At 38.7% G+C, this 21,702-nt stretch overlaps 1 protein-coding gene across 7 annotated transcripts in view; it reads right to left on the minus strand.

Annotated features, from left to right (window-relative positions):
- Positions 1-21,702, minus strand: part of cfap20dc (CFAP20 domain containing) — a 492,691-nt gene that overhangs the window by 130,236 nt on the left and 340,753 nt on the right. For 5 of the 7 annotated variants that reach the window (XM_072280490.1, XM_072280488.1, XM_072280487.1 and 2 more), the window contains one exon: positions 2,887-3,249. The exons of 1 other annotated variant lie outside the window; for it this stretch is intronic. In XM_072280490.1, coding sequence (XP_072136591.1) covers positions 2,887-3,249 — 363 coding nt within the window. Of the gene's footprint in view, positions 1-2,886; positions 3,250-21,702 lie in introns of those variants that run through there. One more of the 7 variants, XM_072280493.1, reaches the window with a different exon arrangement.

The raw sequence follows: 21,702 nt of genomic DNA on the forward strand, positions 1-21,702 counted from the left end.
GTAAACGTATAGTCAGTCCAAGCTTTCCTCGATAAGAGAATGTTGCAACAATATGCTGGCACTCAGATTGCCACTGTGATTGTTTCAACCTTCAGATTCAAAGCTATCTAGCTGACAGGACTTTTGGAATCAGTTTGTAGCACTAACTGAATAGGATTCCACAGACAACATAGAACTTTGTGCACGAACGCACATATACAGTAAGTGTAGGAAGTTGATAAAGTTCCCCACATGTATAACTCTATTCCTGAAGGTCTGTGATCTTCTCATATGTAGCATCACTTTCTTCTGAATAACTGTGTATTTGTACCTGTGCGCACATGATTATGTGAGCACATGTGTGTGAGAGAGAGCAAGGGAGATTAGAAGACAATGACATTCTTCTGACATTGCTTCATACTTTGGGAATTCTCACTCCTGTCTCGCACTGTTCTAGCTACTTTCTGCTGGTTCTTCTAATGTGGACTCTCAAAGATTTCTTACATCCTGCACAAAAGGTATCACTTTTGGCATCTATCAGCTCCATCCGAACTTCAGTCTAAAGTTATTTAAAATTCTAGGAGCTGTCTATCTCTCTTTTGCAGTCTTCCTCTCTTCCAAGGCTTCCACTGTCTTTATTATTAGCTCGCTAGCTTATGGCTGCCTTGGGGAGCATGCCTTTAAGGGGCGATGTCATTCTATCACTGGTTTGTAGCAAAGTGATAGCAGCTTTGGCTCCATTATGAACTGTGTAGATCCCATTCTGATATTTGAAAATTTTTTGGGCCAATTTCATTATTTTCTGCAGAGCATTTTATTTGGTATCAGAAGGGATTAAAAGACAGCTTTGTGCACTAAAAAGGATGAAATGCAATTTCTAGGCAATACTAATTACAATTATTGTAATGATTTTCAAGAAGCTTTATGCAAGTGCTTTATTTATAACATCTGAATTTAATCACTGCTGTTTTCTGGTGCTTGAGGTAATGTCCCGTATCATAATACTAGCTGTTTATTTATACACAGACACAAGCTGCTTGTAAACTTTTTAAATGCAATTTACATTTAATTTTTATCCTGACCCTCCAGAGCTAATTGTCTAGCCAGTTAGCAGTATGTTCCTTAGACATCGCATTTGTAATACAGAACCATTAAACACGGATTATGTATGTCCAGTTGGAGAATTTTCAATTGGCTGACTACTTGAAAAATCATCCTCAGATTTTATATTTGCGTAGTATTTTTCAACAATGGGAGTGACCAAGGGAAGGACAAACTGCAGATCAATAATCTCCCAGATAGGTAAAGAAATAGAGATATGCATAGTTTTACGTATGAAAATGCCCAGCTGCCTGCTAATAAAATACACATTTATAGATTTTCCAAAGCAGAATGATACTGAAGTATAATATACAATTAGTGTCTACTTTATTAGGTACAAGAGTGGAACCCAGTGTGGTCTTACACTGCTGTAGCCCATCCACTTCAAGGTTTGACATTCAGTGATGCTCTTCTGCACACCACTGCTGTAACATGTGGCTATTTGTGTTACTGTCACCTTCCTGTCAGCTTGAATCAGTCTCCCCTGATCTCTCTCATTAAAAAAATATTTTTGGTCACAGAACTACCACTCAATGGATGATTTTTTTGTTTTTCACATCATTCTCTGTAAACTCAAGAGAATGTTACAGTGAAAATCCCAGGAAATCAGTTTCTGAGATACCCCAAACCACCTCATTTGGCACCTACAATAATTCCTCAGTCAAAGTCACTTGGATCAGATTTCTTCCCCCTTCTGATGTTTGGTCTGAACAACAAGTAAACCTCTTGACTATGTCTGCATGTTTTTCTGCATTGAATTGCTGCCACATGATTGGCTGATTGGATATTTACACAAACAAGCAGGTGTACACCTAATACAGTGGTCACTGAGTGTAGAAACACAAAAAACAGTAACTGATCCATTTAATTTATTCTCTGTCAATCAGAGTCCAATGAATGACTATGATCTGTTTACTTTAAATAGTCTGCCTTATTTACTACACAATGTTATTGGAATGAGGAAGCAGGAAGCCTTTTTAAATAATAATCTCTGATTGGCTTAATTCTTCCACAATGTTCTCAGTTCTTCCTATTCTTCACTTCTGAACCATAAGAAACCGAATACCATTTTAAACTGCAGTGAATGCTCCAGTAACTTTGTTCCCATGGGAACAAACTATTTCTTTTTCCTCCTTTTAAAATTCAATTACACAAAATATATTTTTCATACGTAACCACATATTTCAGATGTTTTACTCAATTTTCAACTCTTCATTTTATCGATGTACTTTTTGAGTAACATTTATCTTACATTTTCTTTTCTATTACATTTCATAAGAAAACAATGGCATTGGAATTTCACTAATTTTAATAACAAGTAGCACCAGTTTACTTGTTACATCATCACCTCATAACTGTGCACACTTAGAAAAAACAGCACATGGGAACGTTAGAAATATGCATTTAATTGAATCAATAAAAGACCGAAGGTGCATTTTTGAATGCAATATGCAATTGCAAATGAATGATAAATAAAGTGACAAATGATTTTGCCCTATAATATTTGGCATTTGCTATTATCCTTTCCAAATTTAAATTTATTTTCACTTAAAACAAAACAAAACAAAATGAGAACAAGCTGCAATTGAAAACTGACATTTCATTCCTACAGATGGAATTCAAATTCAGGAAAATAATGATCAACTACTTCTTTTTGATGCACCATATATATAGCAATCTTCATTTGCAACTGTAAAGAACTTGCCAAGCAAACACATTAAAGAAAAGCATATAAGAGTACTTATTAATAAAGGAAACAAACATTATATCAATTGACACATCTTAATGTAATCAAATAAAACTTACATATGTCTCTGTAGTTAGCCTTGGGTCTCCCTTTGGTATTTCTTTCAGGGATCTTTTTACCATTGCTCTGGATTGACTAAATTGGTCATCTTTCACCTTTGCGGAGATCAATTCAGAATCTGGAACTTCCAATCTTGTGGGAGATCGACTCTGGACTGGATTAAAAGTGTCATGAAACTGTTCTGTGTCTCTTTTGACCAGTGCAGGAGTTCTTTTCAAGGATTGATCTATTGAAGCAGTTCTTTTTGTTACTTCCAAGGGTACAACCATTGAAGTCTGAGATAGACGGTTGACTGGCGAGGCTTCCGAATTTGTCATGCTACCTGAAGGTTGTTGTTTGGTAATCTTATTCAGCGAATCCTCCTTTAAAAAAGTTGTTTTCAGCAAACATTAATCAAAACAGGAAGTAACTTACAAGTATAATGAATTTAATTATGAAATGAAAGGGTCATTAAGGTAATAACCAGTTGCATCTTTTCCTTGCCTCTCCATGCCTGTGATTTCATAAATGTTACCTCTCCTTGCATAGTAACCCTTCCCTTTCAAATCTGTAATCAATCCCATTCATAGTAAACTCAGCAATTTCTTTGCATCATTTTGATTTCCATTTTTACCTCAAAATTCTTGAATGATATTATGTTTTATGTTTATTTTTCATTCAGCTCTGATTAGGGTTTCCACTTTCTAGGAATCCCTCTCATTCTCTTTGTAGCTTTTGATACACTCAGTTACCCATTTTTCTCAAGCAATGTCCATCTTAGCTGGAGTTGTTTTATTAGGTTTCAATCTTGCCAAACAAGTTGCAGTAAGAGTATCTTTAGCTATAGCTTCTCCTTCTGCTTTGTCATCTTTGCATCAACCTCAGGATCTAGAATGGCTGCCTTCAGTTTCTCACCTAATACTCATCAATGATACCACATAAGATATAGATTTTCTACATACAAAATGTCAACACTCAGTTGCACTACTTTCAATATCTGACTCATTCCCATAATTAGCTGTGCTTCAGACTACAAATCTCAAATAACTTACAATTTCTGCTAATTAAATATTGAGATGTATGAAAGTATCATCATCACCACAACAACCTTGTGACTAATAGAATTGTCCTTCCAATCCATTGCCTCACGATGAACTAAATGGTTCATTGCCTTGGCATTTTTTTGGCTACCACAGCTGTCAACCTTTCGCCTCCCTTTTCACCAGCCCATCTCCATTCCTTCTTACAATCTACTGTTGAAATTTTTATCATTGTTTGTACCATCTTTAGATATAATTATTCAAGTACCCCAGTACTTCAGCTTCAGTACTACAACTTCCAGTTGCCCATTGTCTTTTGTCCTCTTCTGCTCATCTATAGCTACCATCGCCACAGGTTATGTCAATCACGCCTACGCACAACCCTTTACTTTCCGATCCACGTTGGTATGTGATCCCCACAGCTCCATTTTAAACACTACCACTGAGATTAAATAGGGAATTTAACATTAAGTGTTGCAGGATTTTTGGAAGATGCTGTTTCAAGCAGCCTATGCCAATAAGCGCACGTGTAGACACTGTGCAATAATCATGGCAAGAATGGATGCTTTTTATGGTTGATTTGTTGCCAATCAAGCAAGCTGCTTTGTCAGGTGATGCCCAGCTCTTTGATTTTTGGTGGAGTTGCATTCAATTAGGCAAATGGGAAAAATTCTATCACAGTTCTGACTTGTGCCTTGATAATGGTGGAAAGGCTTTGGAGTTGTAGCTATAGTTCAAAGTTTAATGTAAATTTATTATCAAAGTACATATATGTCAACATATACAACGCTGAGATTTATTTTCTTGTGGGCATACTGAGTAAATCAGGGAACATAATAGAATCAATAAAACACCACACCTAACAGGATGGACAAACAACCAAAGTGCAAAAGACAACAACCATGCAAATACAAAGGAAAAGAAACAAAAATAATAATAAATGTATATGAAATAAGTATCGAGAACGAGATGAAGAATTCTTGAAAGTGAGTCTGTAGGTTGTGGGTACAGTTCAGTGATGGGGCAAGTGAAGTTGAATGAAGATATCCCCACTGGATCAATAGCCTGATAAATGAGGGGTGATAACTATTGCTGAACATGATGTGGGTCCAGGGGCTTCTGTACCACCTTCTAGATGGCAACAGCAAGAAGAAAGCATGGGCAGGGTTGTGGGGGTCCCTGATAATGGATGTTGCTTTCCATGACAGTGCTCAATGGTGGGGAGGTATTTACCCATGATGGAATGGCCCATATCCATGACCTTGTGGAGGCTTTTCTGTTAAAGGACATTAGCATTTCCATACTAGGTTGTGATGCAACCAGTCAATATATTCTCCACCACACATCTACAGAAGTTTGTCAAAGATTTGTGTAGTCAATCCATTTGAGATTCTATACATAATAAACCTGGGATGTTTATAGCGAGGCTTGTTGATGAAAAGGCCACAGATTATTAAGGAAGGTGCTTAAGCTCTCCCTTATTGGAGAAAGTCATTACCTGAGACTTTAAGTGTGGAAAACTTGCTGTAACCATACAGGAATATTTTCATATATTAATTCTCATGATATTAAAGAAGACAACTGAATCCCTTAACTCTCACCCATCAGTACTATTCTCTCACTTATTTCCTGAAACTCATTTTCTTTCATGTACCTATTAACTCTGCCTCAAATTCTGATGCCACCAATCTTTACTAAGAGCAGCTTATAGTACCCAATTAATCTCCATACAGCAGGAGTACCCAGGGGAACATGTAAATTCCACTGAGACACTCTCTAGAATCAGGTTGAAATCTGGGTTTCTGGAGCTTTTCAGCAGCAGCTCCACCTGCTGCACTATTGTGCTGCCCAGACCCAGTAACAAGGTCACCTTTGAGATATTGATGGAAGGACGTGTTGCACTGGAGAAAGTTCAGAGGAGGTGTACCAGGTTGATTGCAGGAGAGAAGCAGTTGTCTCATGCTGAGCAAAGTGGGCATGTACCACTTTGTTGTCATGGGCGGCAGTGGAGGCCAAGTCATTGGGTGTATTTAAGGCAGAGATTGATAGGTATCTGAGTAGCCAAGGCATCAAAGGTTATGGTGAGAAGGCAGGGGAGTGGGGCTAAACGGCAGAATGGATCCGCTCATGATAAAATGGCGGAGCAGACTCGATGGGACGAATGACCGACTTCTGCTCCTTTGTCTTATGGTCTTATGGTACCAATTTGAGTTGGAAGAATGAGAAGTTATTCAACAGAGAATTAAGGTTTAGAGAAATCTTGACAGAATACATGTTGCGAGGCTGCTTCCCTTTTGATATAAAGAGATTGTCATTTAAGACATAAATAAGGATAAAATTCTTTTCACAAATGATTCAAAGTAAAATTTATTATCAGAGTACATACATGTCACCACATACAACCCTGAGATTCTTTTCTTTTTCTGCAGGTATACTTAGCAAAACTATAGAAGAATGACTGTAAACTGTAAAATCAGGAACTGTTAACCGTAAACAAACTATGCAAATGCAGATATAAATAAATAGCAATAAATAACAAGCAAGAAATAACAATATAACATTCATCAATATAACAGAGTCCTTAAATGAGTGTAGCTATCCCTGTTTGTTCAAGAGCTTGATGGTTGAGAGGTAGTAACTGTTCTTGAACCTGGTGATGTGGGTCCTGAGGCATGTGTACCTTCTACCTGATGGTAGCAGCGAGAAAAGATCATGGCCTGGGTTGTGAGGATCTTTGATGATGGATGCTGCTTTTCTACAGCAATACTTCATGTAGATGTGCTCAATGGTTGGTAGGCTTTTACCCATGATGTACTGGACCGAATCCACTACTTTTTGTAGGATTTTCCGCTCAAAGGTATTGGTGTTCCCGTACCAGGCTGTAATGCAGCTGCTCAGTATACTTTCCACTACACAGCTATAGAAGATTGCCAATGTTTTCAAATGACATGCTGAATCTCTGTAGACTCCTGAGGAAGTAGAGGTGCTGCTGTGCTCTCTTCGCAATATTACTTATATGATGTGTCCAGAACCTTTTGAATTTTATCTCAGAGAGTTGTGGTTGCTGAGTTCATCAAGATGAATGGAACATATTTTTTCTCTACTGGGTAACTAATAATTAGGAGGAATAGATAGGAGAGTGTAGCTGAGCCAAGGTCAGATTAGATATGTTGCAAGTGAAAGGTAAAGCAAGCTCAATGGGTTAGATAACTACTGCTTCATTGAATTCTTGTGTGTTTAAGAAATCATTAGCATACATCCACATCCCTGATCTCTTGAAGAGAAAGGCATGAAGCAGCAGGAAAAGGTTGTGTGAAGGACACTGTTCTGAGGAACTCCTACAGGTTTTCCAAGAGCTAGGATGATCGACTCCTTACAACCACAATCACTTTTTTGATGAGCCATTCAAATAGTTTGCTCTTGATGCCCATTGACTTCAGTATATCAGGGTTGTTTGATGTCATACTTGATCATAAACTGCTTTAATGTCATGGATAATCACTTTCATATTATTTCCATAATTAGCATTTTGGTTCATGAATTTTCCAAGACTGTAATGGGCTATAGAGCAGAGTGCTCACAGCAAAACTCATATAGAGCGTCAATGAATAGGTTATTTGTGAATGAGTGCCACTTGATAGCTCCATTTGTGACATATTTCATCACTTTTTCATGACTGAGAATAGATTGACTAGGCAACAACTAGCCACATTCAATTGGATATGTTTTCTTTTTTTCAGATTGTTGGATAAGTGACAATGATATAACTGTACTGGACAGATTAAATAGAAGCTCAGCTAGTTCTGGAGTGCAAGCCGTCATATTACAGACAGGATGTTAACTAATCCCAAAGCCTTTGCTGTATCTTGGGCTTTCAGCTACTCCTTATCATCATGGGAATGAATTGGATTGATGAAGACTGACTTCTGGTATATAAAGTGGAAGCTGAAATGCAATATCCGCTTGTCCCTTTTTATGATTATAGAGATTAGCTGCATCGCTGCCTCTGGCACTGCCTAAGATATTGACACAGTGAAAGATGAAGAAGGTAGGCTCCAGGGGTACATGGAACAGAATAACATATGCTATTTGCGGCCTAAAGTCAGTGCCCTGCCAATCAAATGTGGCATTTTGCCAGATGAATGTCCACACATAAATCCTCCAGAAAACTTGTGATGAGGGCTACAATACCAAGATGTTCAGGAGAAAGCAGTGCTGATTCATGCTGAAATACTTGGCATTTTGCCCTGCTAGAACATGTGGGGGTGGGGAAGAGCAGGCAATTTGGAGCAGAGTTGCATCACTGGCACTGGATCACAGTGCCAAGCTCCCCAAGTACCCTGGCAGGACATTCACTATGGGAAAACATGCAGGTAAATTAAATTACATACATCATGATCCAAAAGGCCTCTTCCTGTGCTGTACTATTCTAATACAATGAAAACAAAAGTATTTTGTCATGGAAATAATGGAAATAATTTTGATGCATTACAAAATTCTTGGAGATGATGTCCTGAAGTTTTATTTTAGCTGTCTATATATCCTCAAAACTACCTAGGCTAGGATTAAGATTAGGATGTTGTGCAACCACCAACTGCAATTGGAAAAACAGTGGGATTGTGCAATTTGGCTATTTGTTTGAACATACTGTATCTATATAATTACAGATGAAGACATCATTAAGTTATTATGTGTCTTTTGCGACAATGACCAGCTCAGTCCGAGGATTGTGCTGGGGGGGAGTCCACAAATGACACCACATTTCCAGTGCAAAAATGCAGCATACCCACAAATAATTAGCCCTACCCGTATATTTCTGAAATGAGGAAGGAAACCAGATCACCAAGAGGAAACTCACACATCCACGGGAAGAATATACAAACTCCTTACAGACAGTGGAGGGAATAGAACTCTCATCAGTGATCACTTACATTGTTAAGCACTATACTAGCATGCCGCCTTCACATCTCGCAATGAAGTGCTTCAAGTGTTCGGTTATTGAACATAGAATACTACAGCACAGTACAAACCCTTCAGCCCACGATATTGTGCTGGCCAATTAACCTACTCTATGATCAATCTAACCCTTCCCTCCCACACAACCCTCCATTCTATGGCTAGAATTAACTCCAGCCTGAGCAAGGGCTTGAACCCACTGCAATCAGCCTATTGCCACATCAGATCTACAGCATACACAGTTTCACTGGCTCTCCACCTAGCTTTGAATAACCACACCATCAGAAAGACATACATCAGATGTCATTTATTGACCAAAGCTCAGCGCTCAAAACGTCATTCCCTCAGTACTAGTACCCGAGCTTCAAAACCTGTACCTCCCTCTGCAAATGGATCTTCACCTTCCTTATTGGGAGATCATAGTCAGTGCGTATTGTTAATAACACCTTCTACTTGCTGACAATCAGCACAGGTGGCCCAGTGCTCTACTCCCTTTACACTCATGACTATATGGCTAAGCACAGCTCAACCCCCATTTATAAATTTGCTGATGACACGAATGTTGTTGGAAGAATTTCAGATGGCAAGGAGGAAGCTTCCAGGAGTGAAATAGATTGTCTGGTTGAGTGATGTCGAACAAAAGCTGATTGTAGACTTCTGCAAGGGGAAGTTAGGTGAACACACACAAGTCCTCTTTGACGGAGGGGCGAAAGGTCAGCAGTGAAATGGATGAGCATTTAAGTTCCTGGGCATCAACATATAGGAACATTTATCCTGGGCCCAATCCATTCATGCAATCATAAGTAGCTCTACTTCATTACGAGTTTGAGAAGATTTGGTCTGTCACCATAGACACTGCAAATTTCTAGCAGCCTCCAATCCATAGGATTGCAAGGGACTGCCAAAGGTTATAGACTCAGCCAGCTCCATCATACCACAGTCCTCTCTACCATCAAAGAATCGAGGACATCTTTAGGAGGCGGTGCCTCAAGAAGCCAGGATCCATCATTAAGAGCCCTCACCATCTGGATATGCCCCCTTTCATTACCACCATAAGGAAGTAAATACAAAAGCCTGAAGACCCACATGCAATGACTTAACAACAGCTTTTTCCCTTCCATCATAGATTTTTGAATGGTCCATGAACCCAAGATCACTATCTTGTTATTCTTTTATCCCCCCACTATTTATTTATTTCTGCAGTTTATAGATATTATGTCTTTATATTGTACTACCGTTGCAAAACAAAGATCATGTCATATGTTAGTGATAATAAATCAGATTCTGATTTAAAATAATGTAAATATGTCCAAGCTCTCCTTTAAAATAATATCCTCCAATCCAAGCAATATATTGGTGTGCCTCTTCTGCACCCTCTCCAAAGCGTCCATATGCTTCTTGTATTTCCTGTAATTCTGCAACTATAACACTCAAGTGTGGCCTTAACTAATGTTTATACAGTTGCACAATGACATCCCAGCTTAATGCCCTGACTGATACCTGCTATCAACTTGTGTTGCCACTCTCAGGGTGCTATGGACTTGTACTCCAAAATGATTCTGTATATCAACGTTTCTCAGACAGCCATAATTTACTGTATGTTCTCTGCTTACACTTGACCTCACAAAATGCAATACATAATTACTTACTTCCTGCTATGTCCCTGGCATTTAGGGTAGCAATGAAGGTCCTCCATCTCTGGCGGTGTTCATGGCTACCTTCATCGCACCAGTATTTTCCTCTTGGTTTTCAATACTGTCAGCCATGCATGTCTTGGGCAGAGACTCAGGAATACCATCGCACTCAGATGTAGAAGGATGCTTCACAGCTTTTCCATCATGGTTTTGTTTTACCCGTCAGGGTTGTTAGCTCTGAGCTGAACCCCCGAACCTGAAGGACCAGTGGACCACTCTTAGTCTTGCCACTATCCTTTGACTTGTTTGGCATGGGTGACCCTACCAGGAGCCAAAGCATAAAGCCCTGGTTCCAGCAAACATAGCTCTCTGAGTTATTGAGGCACACAAGCCTCCAAACCATGACAGGGTGATGGTCTTCTTGGAGGCAAAAATGCAATGCTTCACATTTTTTCTGGATCTTATCACACTTATCTACACCTGCACTTTCTCAGCTCATATTTCCAAATGATTTATACCCTGCTGTATCTTTCGAAACCTTTCTCACTATATACATCTACACTAATTTTCATGTTGTCTACAAACATACTGATCAGATCATGGGCATTTTCATCAAAATCATTTATACATACTGCAAACAGAGGTCCTAGCACTGATCATTCTTGTATATCACTAGTCACAACCTTTCAACAATGCCCACCATCTTCAAAGTTACAGCTAATTTTGAATTCAACTTACCAACTTACTGTGGATACCTTGTCAATTACACTTTTGGACCAGTCTGCCATAAGGAACATGTCAAATGCTTTACTAAAGTCAGATCTAAGTATGAGACCAGAGCTCATTGTCAGTCAGTCATAATTACAAATTTGTCTTGGACATTGCAGGCATTAAGAGCCCATCAGGGAAACTGCCTCAATGGCCAAGCAGTGCAAAGTGATCCTGCACGAAATATTGCTTTCCAGGCCACAACAGAACTAATCAGTGAAGCCATCCACAAAAAAAAATTGAAAATGATTTTGACAGTCAGATTAACTTCACTGACTGATTTAAGCGGAATTGTCAAAGCCTGAATGTTTCAGACAGTCAAAAACTGCTAAAGGCTTCAACAAAAACAAAAGTAAAAAGGAATGGAAATCACACATAACAATTTTTACAACTGAACTAATACTAAGCTCTATCCCTTGCATCCATTTCCCTCCGCTGAACTAACTGGGAAGCGCTCCCTACAGCAGATCTAATCTTGATCAGGGGTTTTCCTGGAGTTGACATGATATAAAAAATAGTAAAATGATGGACTTGATCACTAGAATGATATCAGCAAAATAGTAGCAAGTTACTATAAGTAACTTCGGATATTTTCTTTTCATTCGCACGAATATGTGGGAATATGAAGCCACTGACAGATGTGCAAGAAAATGTTGGCATTTCTTTGAGAAATTCAGGGCTTTTCTTATTGTCTAGTGGCTGCAAATTTTGTTTGAAAGTCAAAAGTGTGAAATATCTGATTGTGTAAGTGAATCTTTAGGCACTTTTCATAGTACGTTTAACATTAAAGACTCTTCAGACTTGATATTTTTCCACAAAACTCCTCACCATTTTTACCAACATTCCCACTAATCTTTTTTACAGCTCCGTGGACCAACCACTGCTCTGAGCAGGAAAGTTTTACACGGCCTGAAAGCTGCGTGGTACTTCAAATGTTTTTATTTGTAATATGCATACTATGAATATTTAGAATGAAAATTGAAAAATCACATACTGCGGATTTTATCTATTAATTGACTAATTAATTAAACAGTACAAAGAAAATTTTTCACATTTCGTAAACATTTTCGCATCTGTCTTTATTACAAATCCACTGTCTAGAAACACTGTTCAGATTAATTTTGCACCCAGATGAAACATACATCTTAATCTTCATTAGATCATCCTACTGTTCTATCTCTAGTCTGTATCTGGAATTACATTTGATTGAATTCATAAGAATCCACATTCAGAACTACAAGCTTAAAATTGATGTAAACTTTCCAAACTTTCATCATGACCAAGTCAAAAATCCTGAATATATGGTCAACAAAAGTGATTAGATGCTGCATTAAATTAAAAAACAAAATCATAATATTGCATGCAGCAGTGAAGATTAGCAGAAAATTTTAGACCATTATTTTAAATAACACAGAATGATAGAGGAAGGAAACAGAACATGAATATAAACTGATAAAAAAACATGAAAACAGAAGCTAAGAGCATCTACTGGAAATGAAATGGAACAGAGCAGTAAAATTAGATGCCATCCTTTTGTTGCACAGGTAGGGAAATAAGGAAAGAATAGAGACCTTGCAAAAGGAGGACACAAATAATTGGGATAACAAGAAATCAGGAAGTTATCACAAGGATGGAATTTAAGCAATAACCATGCGCGATAAAGCATTAGGGAAAGTAATACGATGAGGGTAACAACTCCTCTGGACCTCACTGGCATCAGCAGTTGCCTTTCAGCAATAAAAGTCTGATTAAGCGCTTGTTACCAACTAATTCCCATCTGATCTGCTAATAGAAATAATGGTACCTCTTTTCTTTTTACAAATCACAGGAGTGAATCAAGTAATCTATTTGGGTCAATTGCGTTAAACATTATAATCTGAGCAGTTATGAAAGAAAAAGGTAGGTTATAGTTTTTAGGGACAGGTATTTTTGCTAAAACGGTATATCTGAAGATTAAAACTTCTTTTACACCAAATGTTGATTAATACTACTGTCCAGATCTACTGTTTTTATTTTATATTTTTAATGTATGTTCTTTTTTTAAAATCAAAGATTTTGGACTAGTAATGGCAAATTCATATTAATTTCCTTGCAATACTATGAGTGCCAAAAAATCTATATCAGCCTTGGACAAATTAGGAAGTTGATTTCTGCCAAAAATATTGATCAATTTTGCAAGAATAATTGTTCTGTCATATACTTATTTTTACAATGAGAATGATTTCCCTTTGCAGCTTACTGTGCTAAGACTGAAATAAACTTCACAACGGATGATGCAAATAAAATTTTGGAAGATAACTGGAAAAGTGATTGCTCTCCCTGAACAACTATTCAAAGGTAGTAAGCTATTGAATATGGAACACCATTTAGCAATTGCAAGAGTAGAATTATTGGCAGCCTTTTTTAATATCAAGTAACAGCCTTGATTGTGCTGATCACAGCTCTGACCTTACGATTCCCACCCTTACTAAGCCCACTGAATCATTTTGACTGGGGAGTTGCCAACATTCCTATGGGCCCAGTGGCAACTCAGCTGCAGATAGTGAACATAGAACAGTACAGTAGAGGAATAGGCCCTTTGAACCACCATGGTTTTGCCAACTATGATGCCAATTTAAACTAATCCCATCTGCTGAATATATGTTATATCCCTTCATTTCCTCTCTGTTCACGTGCCTGTCTAAATGCCTCTAAATCATGTCCACTTGCACCACCTTCCACAGGCAGTTTGTTCCAGGCAGCTGCTACTCTGTGGGTTAAAAAAAACAACTGCCTCATATCTCCTTTAAACTTTCCATCTCTCACCTTTATCTGTGGGCTCTAGTATTTAACAGTTCCACCCTGGGGAAAAAAGAACTTGACTACCTTATCTATGCCACTCATAATTTTATAGGTTGCTCCACAGCTGTCAACTTTCCAGAGAAACCAATACAACCTCTTCCTTTTAGCTAATGGCTTCTAATCCAAATAACACCCTGGTGAACCTTTTCTGCACCCTCTCTAAAGCTTCCACATCCTTCCTGCACTGTGAGACCAGAACTGTATGCCATGTTCCAAACAAGGCCCAGCTAAAGTTTTACACAGCTGAAAAACTAACAAATCATTTAAGAATTAAAAGGTAGTCAATTTATTAAAAAAAATAACTGATATACAGTACACTAATTAAAATATGAATATGTATTGGAAAATAAAACTAAATAAGGTTTTTAAATCTCTGAATAAATTTCTGTGCTGATGGCTGCTGGCTATAATCTGCTCCATTATTAATAAACATGTTTCATCACAAGTAGAATGATGGTTTCTATGTTTTAAACTGTGCTAATTTGCACAGGTATGAGAAGAATCTCAAATTTGCTTCCAAGTGATATGGAAACTATTCAAATAGAGGGCTATCGGTAAGCCTAGTAATTTCTAAGATAGGGACATGTTCGGCATAACTTTGTGGGCCCAAGGACCTGTATTGTGCTGTAGGTTTTCTACGTTTCTATGTATGCAGTTGTTGGAATAAATGTTTATCGTAAATTCAGAGATCGTATTTCTCCTCCCCATGTTCCTCTTACATGGTAAAAGAAATAATGATTGCTTAGTATGAGCATGTTGCTAAATCCACATTTATTAAAAAATGTCAACAAGGAATCCATATTCGCCAATTTTCAAAACTATTATTCAGTAGAAAATGCTGATTCCCTGGAATAACGGGGAAAAAAAAGTTAGAAATTGCAACATGAGATCAAGATAATTACAACAGAATACACCCACACGTGTGTACAGGGAGGTTAACCTGCTCAATCCTCAGTTGTCAATGCTGTTACACCTGCACAAAGGAATAACTGTGATTGATAACAAGAAAGTAACCGTCATAGCTGCTGAATACTGACATTCAAACAGCTGAGCTATGCATATAAAAGCATAGCTGCTTCGCTATAAATCTGGTGAAATATTGAGAGGAGCAAAATGATGCTGCCATTTTCTCATTTTGTGTTCAATAATTTGTGAAAAAAATGGATCAGAAGCACAACTCTGCACATGCTGTAAATTTGAAATTAGATCTGAACATGCTACGGAATAGGTCAAGTAATAATTTATGATTTCCCTCTGGTATTTTTTCTAGTTTCTTCATATTTACGACAATTGGTTATCATGCCATTTCCCAAAAGGATTTAGTTTCTCTCTGTTTTAGAGCATAGAATACTACAACAAAGAACAAGTCATTTGTCCCATGATGACTGTGCTAAACCTGATGCCAAATTAAGCTAATCCTATCTGCTTCCACATGGTCTATATTCCTTTGATTCTTGCTTGTTCATGTACCTGTCTAAAAGCCTCTGAAGCTTTGCAATCACAGCTGCTTCCACTACTTTCCCTGGCAGCTATAACTCTGTGCAAAAAAATATTTGCCTAGCAAGTGTCCTTTAAACTTATCCCTCATATCTTAAAGCTATGCCCTCTAGATGTTGACATTTGTTCCTTGGAAAAAAATATTCTCCACTATATTGATGCCTCCCATAATTTAGGGTCTCATAATCTTAGGTTGCCTCTCAGACTCTTATATTCCAGGAAAAAAAGCTACCTAAGGTTGTCCTACATCACGATGCACCTTGACCAGAAGTGCACACATTGCAAGTCCCCCCTCCCAATTTATGAGCATCTGATTTATTTAGATCCTGTATATTTAGCAAATCAGCAATAAGGATTTGCCTGTTGCTGTGGGACTGCAGGCATTTTCTGTTATTCAGAATCTTAGTTCACAAACAATTCACAGGAACCCTGCAGTAACCTAGAAAGTACCTGTAAGCCAAATAAGATGATAAGGCATAGGAGCAGAATTAGGCCATTTGGCCCATTGAATGTACTCTATCATTTGATCATAGCTGATCTATTCTCCCCCTCAACTCCATTTTCCTGCCTTTTCATCATAACCTTGACTGATGCCAACTAATCAAGAAGCTATCAACCTCTGTTTTAAATATACCCTCAAGCTTGGACTCCACAGCCATCTGTGGCAATGAATTCCACAGTGCCCTACCCTGTGGCTAAAGAAATCCCTCCTCATCTCTGTTCTAAATAGAAGTCCCTCTATTCTAAGGCTGTGCCCTCCGGTCCTAGACTCCTCCACTATCGGAAACATCCTCTCCACATCCATTCTATCTGCACCTTTCAATATTCAATAGGTTTCAATGATATCCCCCCTCATTCTTCTGAACTCCAGCAAGTATAGGCCCAGAATCATCATATATGAAACTTTCATTCCCAGAATAATTTTCATGAAACTTCTCTGGACCCACTCCAATGCCAACACATTTTTTTCTTAGAAAAAGGGCCGAAAACTGCTCATAATACTCAATACAAAGTGTGATCTGAGCAATGCCTTATAAAACCTCAGCATTACAGCTTTACTTTTATTTTCTTGTCCTTTCAAAATGAATGTTAACATTGCATTTGCCTTCCATACCACTGACTCAACCTACAGTTAAGCATTATGGAATCCTGCATGAGGACTCTCAAGTCCCTTGGCACCTCTGATTTTTGAATTTTCTCTCTGTTTAGAAAATAGTCTAGGCCTTTATTCTTTCCACTAAAGTGCATGACCATATACTTCCCTACACTATATTCCATCTGCCACTTCTTTGTCCATTCTCCCAATCTGCCTAAGTCCTTCTGCAGACTCCCTGCTTCTCAGCACTACCAGCCCCTCCACCTATCGTCATATCATCCACAAACTTGGCCACAAAGCCAGTAATTCCATCATTGAAATATCACAAGAAAGGAGCAGTTCCAGCATTGAACCCTGTAAAACACCACTAGTCACCAGCACCTAATGAGAAAAGGCCCCCTTTATTTACACACTTTGCCTCTTTCCAGTCAGCCAATCTTCTATTCATGCTGGCTTCTTTCCAATACTATGGGCCAAGGATCCCTCTTTTTTTTTATATAGTTCTGTGAACCAACCATTGGTCTGGGCAGGAAATTTTTAGACAACCTGAAAACTACATGGCACTTTAAATGTTCTTTTTGTACTATGAATATTTAGAACGAAAACTGAAAAATCACATACTCTTGATTTTATTTATTAATTGAAGGGTATAATGAAGTAGAGTACAACAAAGGAAATCTTTCACATTTCATAAGCTTTTTCATGTTTTTCTTTATTACAAATCCATTTATAAACACTGTCCAGATTAATTTCACATTCAGATGTAAAATACATCTTAATCCTCATTAAATCATCCAAGTGTTCCACTTCTAGTCTGTTTCCGGATTTACATTTGATTGAATTCATAAGACTGAATCCACATTTGTAATCAGCACTAGAAACTTGAAGTATTCAAACAAAGTCAACAAGAATTGACAGTTCTTCAAATTCTTCGTCTCTAAACATGCAGTTCAACATAGCAGTGAACATCTCAATTGAACCAGTCTTAACTTTCTCAGAAACAACAAATTTGAAGACATAGTATTACTGTGAAATTTTTGAAGCAATGCTTTTGTCATAGTTAGCAATAGCAGTTCGCAATAATAAAAAAATTCTTATTAGATTATGATTTTTTTTGAAAGACTACTAACCAAAAAAGTCAGAATAGAGAATTTTTCACATCAAACAAACACAAACCACAACTCACAACGCAAGTCAGGTAGTCAAAACAACTGACAGGCACAATGGAAAAGACAAGTATGCTTTGACTAGACAGCGTCGGCAATCAGCGGGCCAGCAGTTTATAAACAATGAACTACCAACTTCTATTCTGTGTTTATTGTTACAATTTGTAACAGTGTTGTAACTTGAAATACTGACAATGTAAATATGTTGAAGCTCTAAAGTGTTTTAAAGTAAAGGTTGTGGTACCTTTACTATTTAGAAAATTTATGGATTTCATTCATTAACACATAATTAATTACGGTATTTCACAATTATATTAACAGATTTCAAAATTATATTAGCATAATTTCAACATTATATTAACATTACATATAAGAAAATTCCAGCTGCGCGCCAAAGGCTATATGTGTGGGAGCATTTCAGTTACTGTGCTGTTGCACACCTGTGCATCTTTGCTGGGCTCTTATCTTGTTAAGCAGCCTCATGTACGGCACCTTGTCAAAGGCCTTCTGAAAATTCAAGTAAACAACATCCACTGACTCTCCTTTGTCTATCTTGTTTGTTATTTCCTCAGAGAATTCCACCAGATTTGTCAGGCAAGATTACCCCTCAAGTAAAACAAGCCAACTTTGGCCATTTTATCTTATGCCTCCAACTATTCCGAAAACCCATCCTTAATAATGAATTCTAACATCTTCCCAAACACTGAAGTCAGGCTAACTGGCCTATAATTTCCTTTCTTTTGCCTTCCCCCCCTTCTTAAAGAGTGTAATAATATTTGCAACTTTCCAGTCCTCTGGAACTATTCTAGAATCTAGTGACTCCTGAAAGATCATTACTAAATCCTCTACAATCACTTCAGCTACCTCTTTCAGATCCCTTCGGTGTAGTCCATCTGTAGACCTATCAGCTTCCCAAGCACCTTCTCCTTAGTAATAGCAACTACACTTACTTCTGCCCTCTGACACTCTCAAACTTCTGGAATACTGCTGGTTATTTCCACAGTAAAGACTGACTCAAAATTAAATTAAGTTCGTCTGCCATTTCTTTGTCCCCCATCACTATCAATTTCCAGTGGTCCGAAATTTACTCTCTCATCTCTTTTACTGTTTATGTATCTGGAAAGAACTTCTGGTATCCAGTTTTATATTATTGACTAGCTTACCTTCATATTTCATCTTTTCTCTCCTTATGGCACTATTAGTTGCCTACTGTTGTTTTATTTTAAATCTTCTCAATCCTCTAACTTCCCACTAATTTTTGCTATATTATACACCCTCTCTTTTGCTTGTATGCTGACTTCCCTTGTCAGCCATGATTGTTTTATCCTCCCTTAAAAACACTTCATTATCTTTGGGATGCTTCTATATTGCACCATCCAAATTACTCCCAGAAACTCGAGCCATTGCTGTACTGCCATCAACCCTGCTAGTGTCCCCTTCCAATCAACTTTGGCCAGCTCCTGTACCATGCCTCAGTAATTCCCTTTACTCCACTGTAATACTGATACATCTGATTCTAGCTTCTCCCTCTCAAACTGCAGGGTGAATTCTATCATATTATCATCAGTGTCCCTTTACCTTAAGCTCCCGAATCAAATCCCTTTCATTACACAAAACCCAACCCAGTACTGCCGAGGGGGCTCAACCATAAGCTGCTCAAAAAAGCCATCTCGTAGGTGTTCTATAAATTTCCCCTCTTGGGATCCAACCTGATTCTCCCAATCTACCTGCATATTAAAATCCACCATAACTATGGTACCATTGCCCCTTTTATATGCCTTTTCTATCTCCCATTGTAATTTGTATTCCACATCCTGGCTTCTGTTCGGGGAATCTCCCATTGCAATTTGTATCCCACATCTTGGCTACTGTTCAGGGTCCTGTACATAACTTCCATCAGGGTCTTCTTAACATTGGTTTCTTAACTCTGCCCACAAGGATTCTATGGTTTCCAATTTTATGTCACCCTCTCTCAAGGTTTTATATCATATTTTATTAGTACACCCACCTCTGCTACCTGCTTGTCCTTTGTGAATCCTTGAGTGTTAAGCTCCCAACTATGATTCTTCTTTCAGCCATGACTCAGTGCTGCCCACAATGTCATACCTACCAATATCATAAAAAGGTCCATGACCCTTGTACAACCAACAATCTTCTGGAGGAACTCATTAGCATCTGTGCAGAGAAAATCATTTTTTGTTCCTATTTTAGGTGAAAATACTGCATCAGCTGCTTCATAACCAGCATTGCAGTTTTTTTTGTGTCCCTGCATTCCTTGTACACTTGCATATGAGAGATTTGTAAAGAATTAGCATGACTTCCAATACACTTTATCAACCATCTTCTTCAAGGGTTTGTAATTAATCCTGCACCCCAAAGAAAATAGTGTCATAAACAAGAGAGAATCTGTAAATGCTGGAAATCCAAGCAACACACAGGAGGAACTCAGCAGGCCAGGCTGGATCTAAGGAAAAAAGGTACAGTCAATGTTTTGGGCTGAGACCTTTTGGCAGGATTGATGGAAAAAAGATGAGGAATAGATTTAAAAACTGGGGGAGGAATGAGAGAGAGAGAGAAAAACACAAAGTAATAGGTGAAACCAAGGGGGGGAAGGAATGAAGTAAATAGCTGGGAAGTTGATTGGTGAAACAGATACAGGGCTGGAGAAGGGGGAGTCTTGATAGGTGGGGATAGAAGGCCATGGAAGAAAGAAAAGGGGAGAAGAGCACCAGAGGGAAGTGATGAGCAAGGAAGGAGATAAGGTGAGAAAAGGAAAAAGGGATGGGGACTGGTGAAGGAGAGGGCGGTGGGGGGGGGGGACATTACTTGGGGTTCGAGAAATTGATGTTCATGCCATCAGGTTGGAGGCCACCCAGATGGAATATAAGATGTTGTTTCTCAAACCTGAGTGTGGCCTCATTGTGACTGTAGAGGAGGCCGAGGACTGACATATTGGAATTGGAATGGGAAGTGGAATTAAAATGGTTGGCCAATGGAAGATCCCACTTCTTCTGGTGAATGGAGTGTAGATGCTTGGTGAAACAGCCTCCCAACCTACGTCGGGTCTCACCGATATACAGGAGGCCACACCGGAAGCACCAGGCACAGTATATGACCCCAACAGACTCATAGATGAGGTGTTGCCTCACCTAGTAGGACTGTCTGGGGCCCTGAAGTGTAGTGAGGGAGGAGGTGTAGGGACAGGTGTAGCACTTGCTCCACTTGCAAATATAAGTGCCAGGAGGGAGATCAGTGAGCAGGGATGAATGGACAAGGGAGTCATATAGGGAGCGATCCCTGCATAAAGCATAAAGTCAGGGGGAGGGAAAGATGTGCTTGGTAGTGGGATCCCATTGGAGATAGTGGAAGTAATGGAGAATTATAAGCTGGATGCGGAGGCTGGTCGGGTGGTAGGTGAGGACAAGAGGAACCTTATACCTGGTAGGGTGGGGCAGGATGGGGTAAGAGCAGATGTGCATGAAATGGAAGAGATGCGGTTGAGGCAGCATTGATGGTGGAAGAAGGAAAGCCCCATTCTTTGAAAAAGGAGGGCATCTCCTTCATTCTAGAATGAAAAGCCTCAACCTGAGAGCAGATGCGGCAGAGACGGAGGAATTGAGAGAAGGGGGTGACATTTTTACAAGCAACAGGGTGAGAAGGTGTATAGTCCAGGTTGCTGTGGGAATCCGTGGGTTTATAATAGACATCAGTAGATAAGCTGTCTCTAGAGATGGAGACAGTGAGATTGAGAAAGGGGAGGGAGACGTCGGAAATAGACCAGGTAAATTTGAGGGCAGGGTGGAAGATGGAGGCAAAGTTGAAGAAGTTGACGAGCTCA

This window comes from Mobula birostris, chromosome 16 (genome assembly GCF_030028105.1).
Source record: "Mobula birostris isolate sMobBir1 chromosome 16, sMobBir1.hap1, whole genome shotgun sequence".
NCBI classification, from domain to species: domain Eukaryota; kingdom Metazoa; phylum Chordata; class Chondrichthyes; order Myliobatiformes; family Myliobatidae; genus Mobula; species Mobula birostris.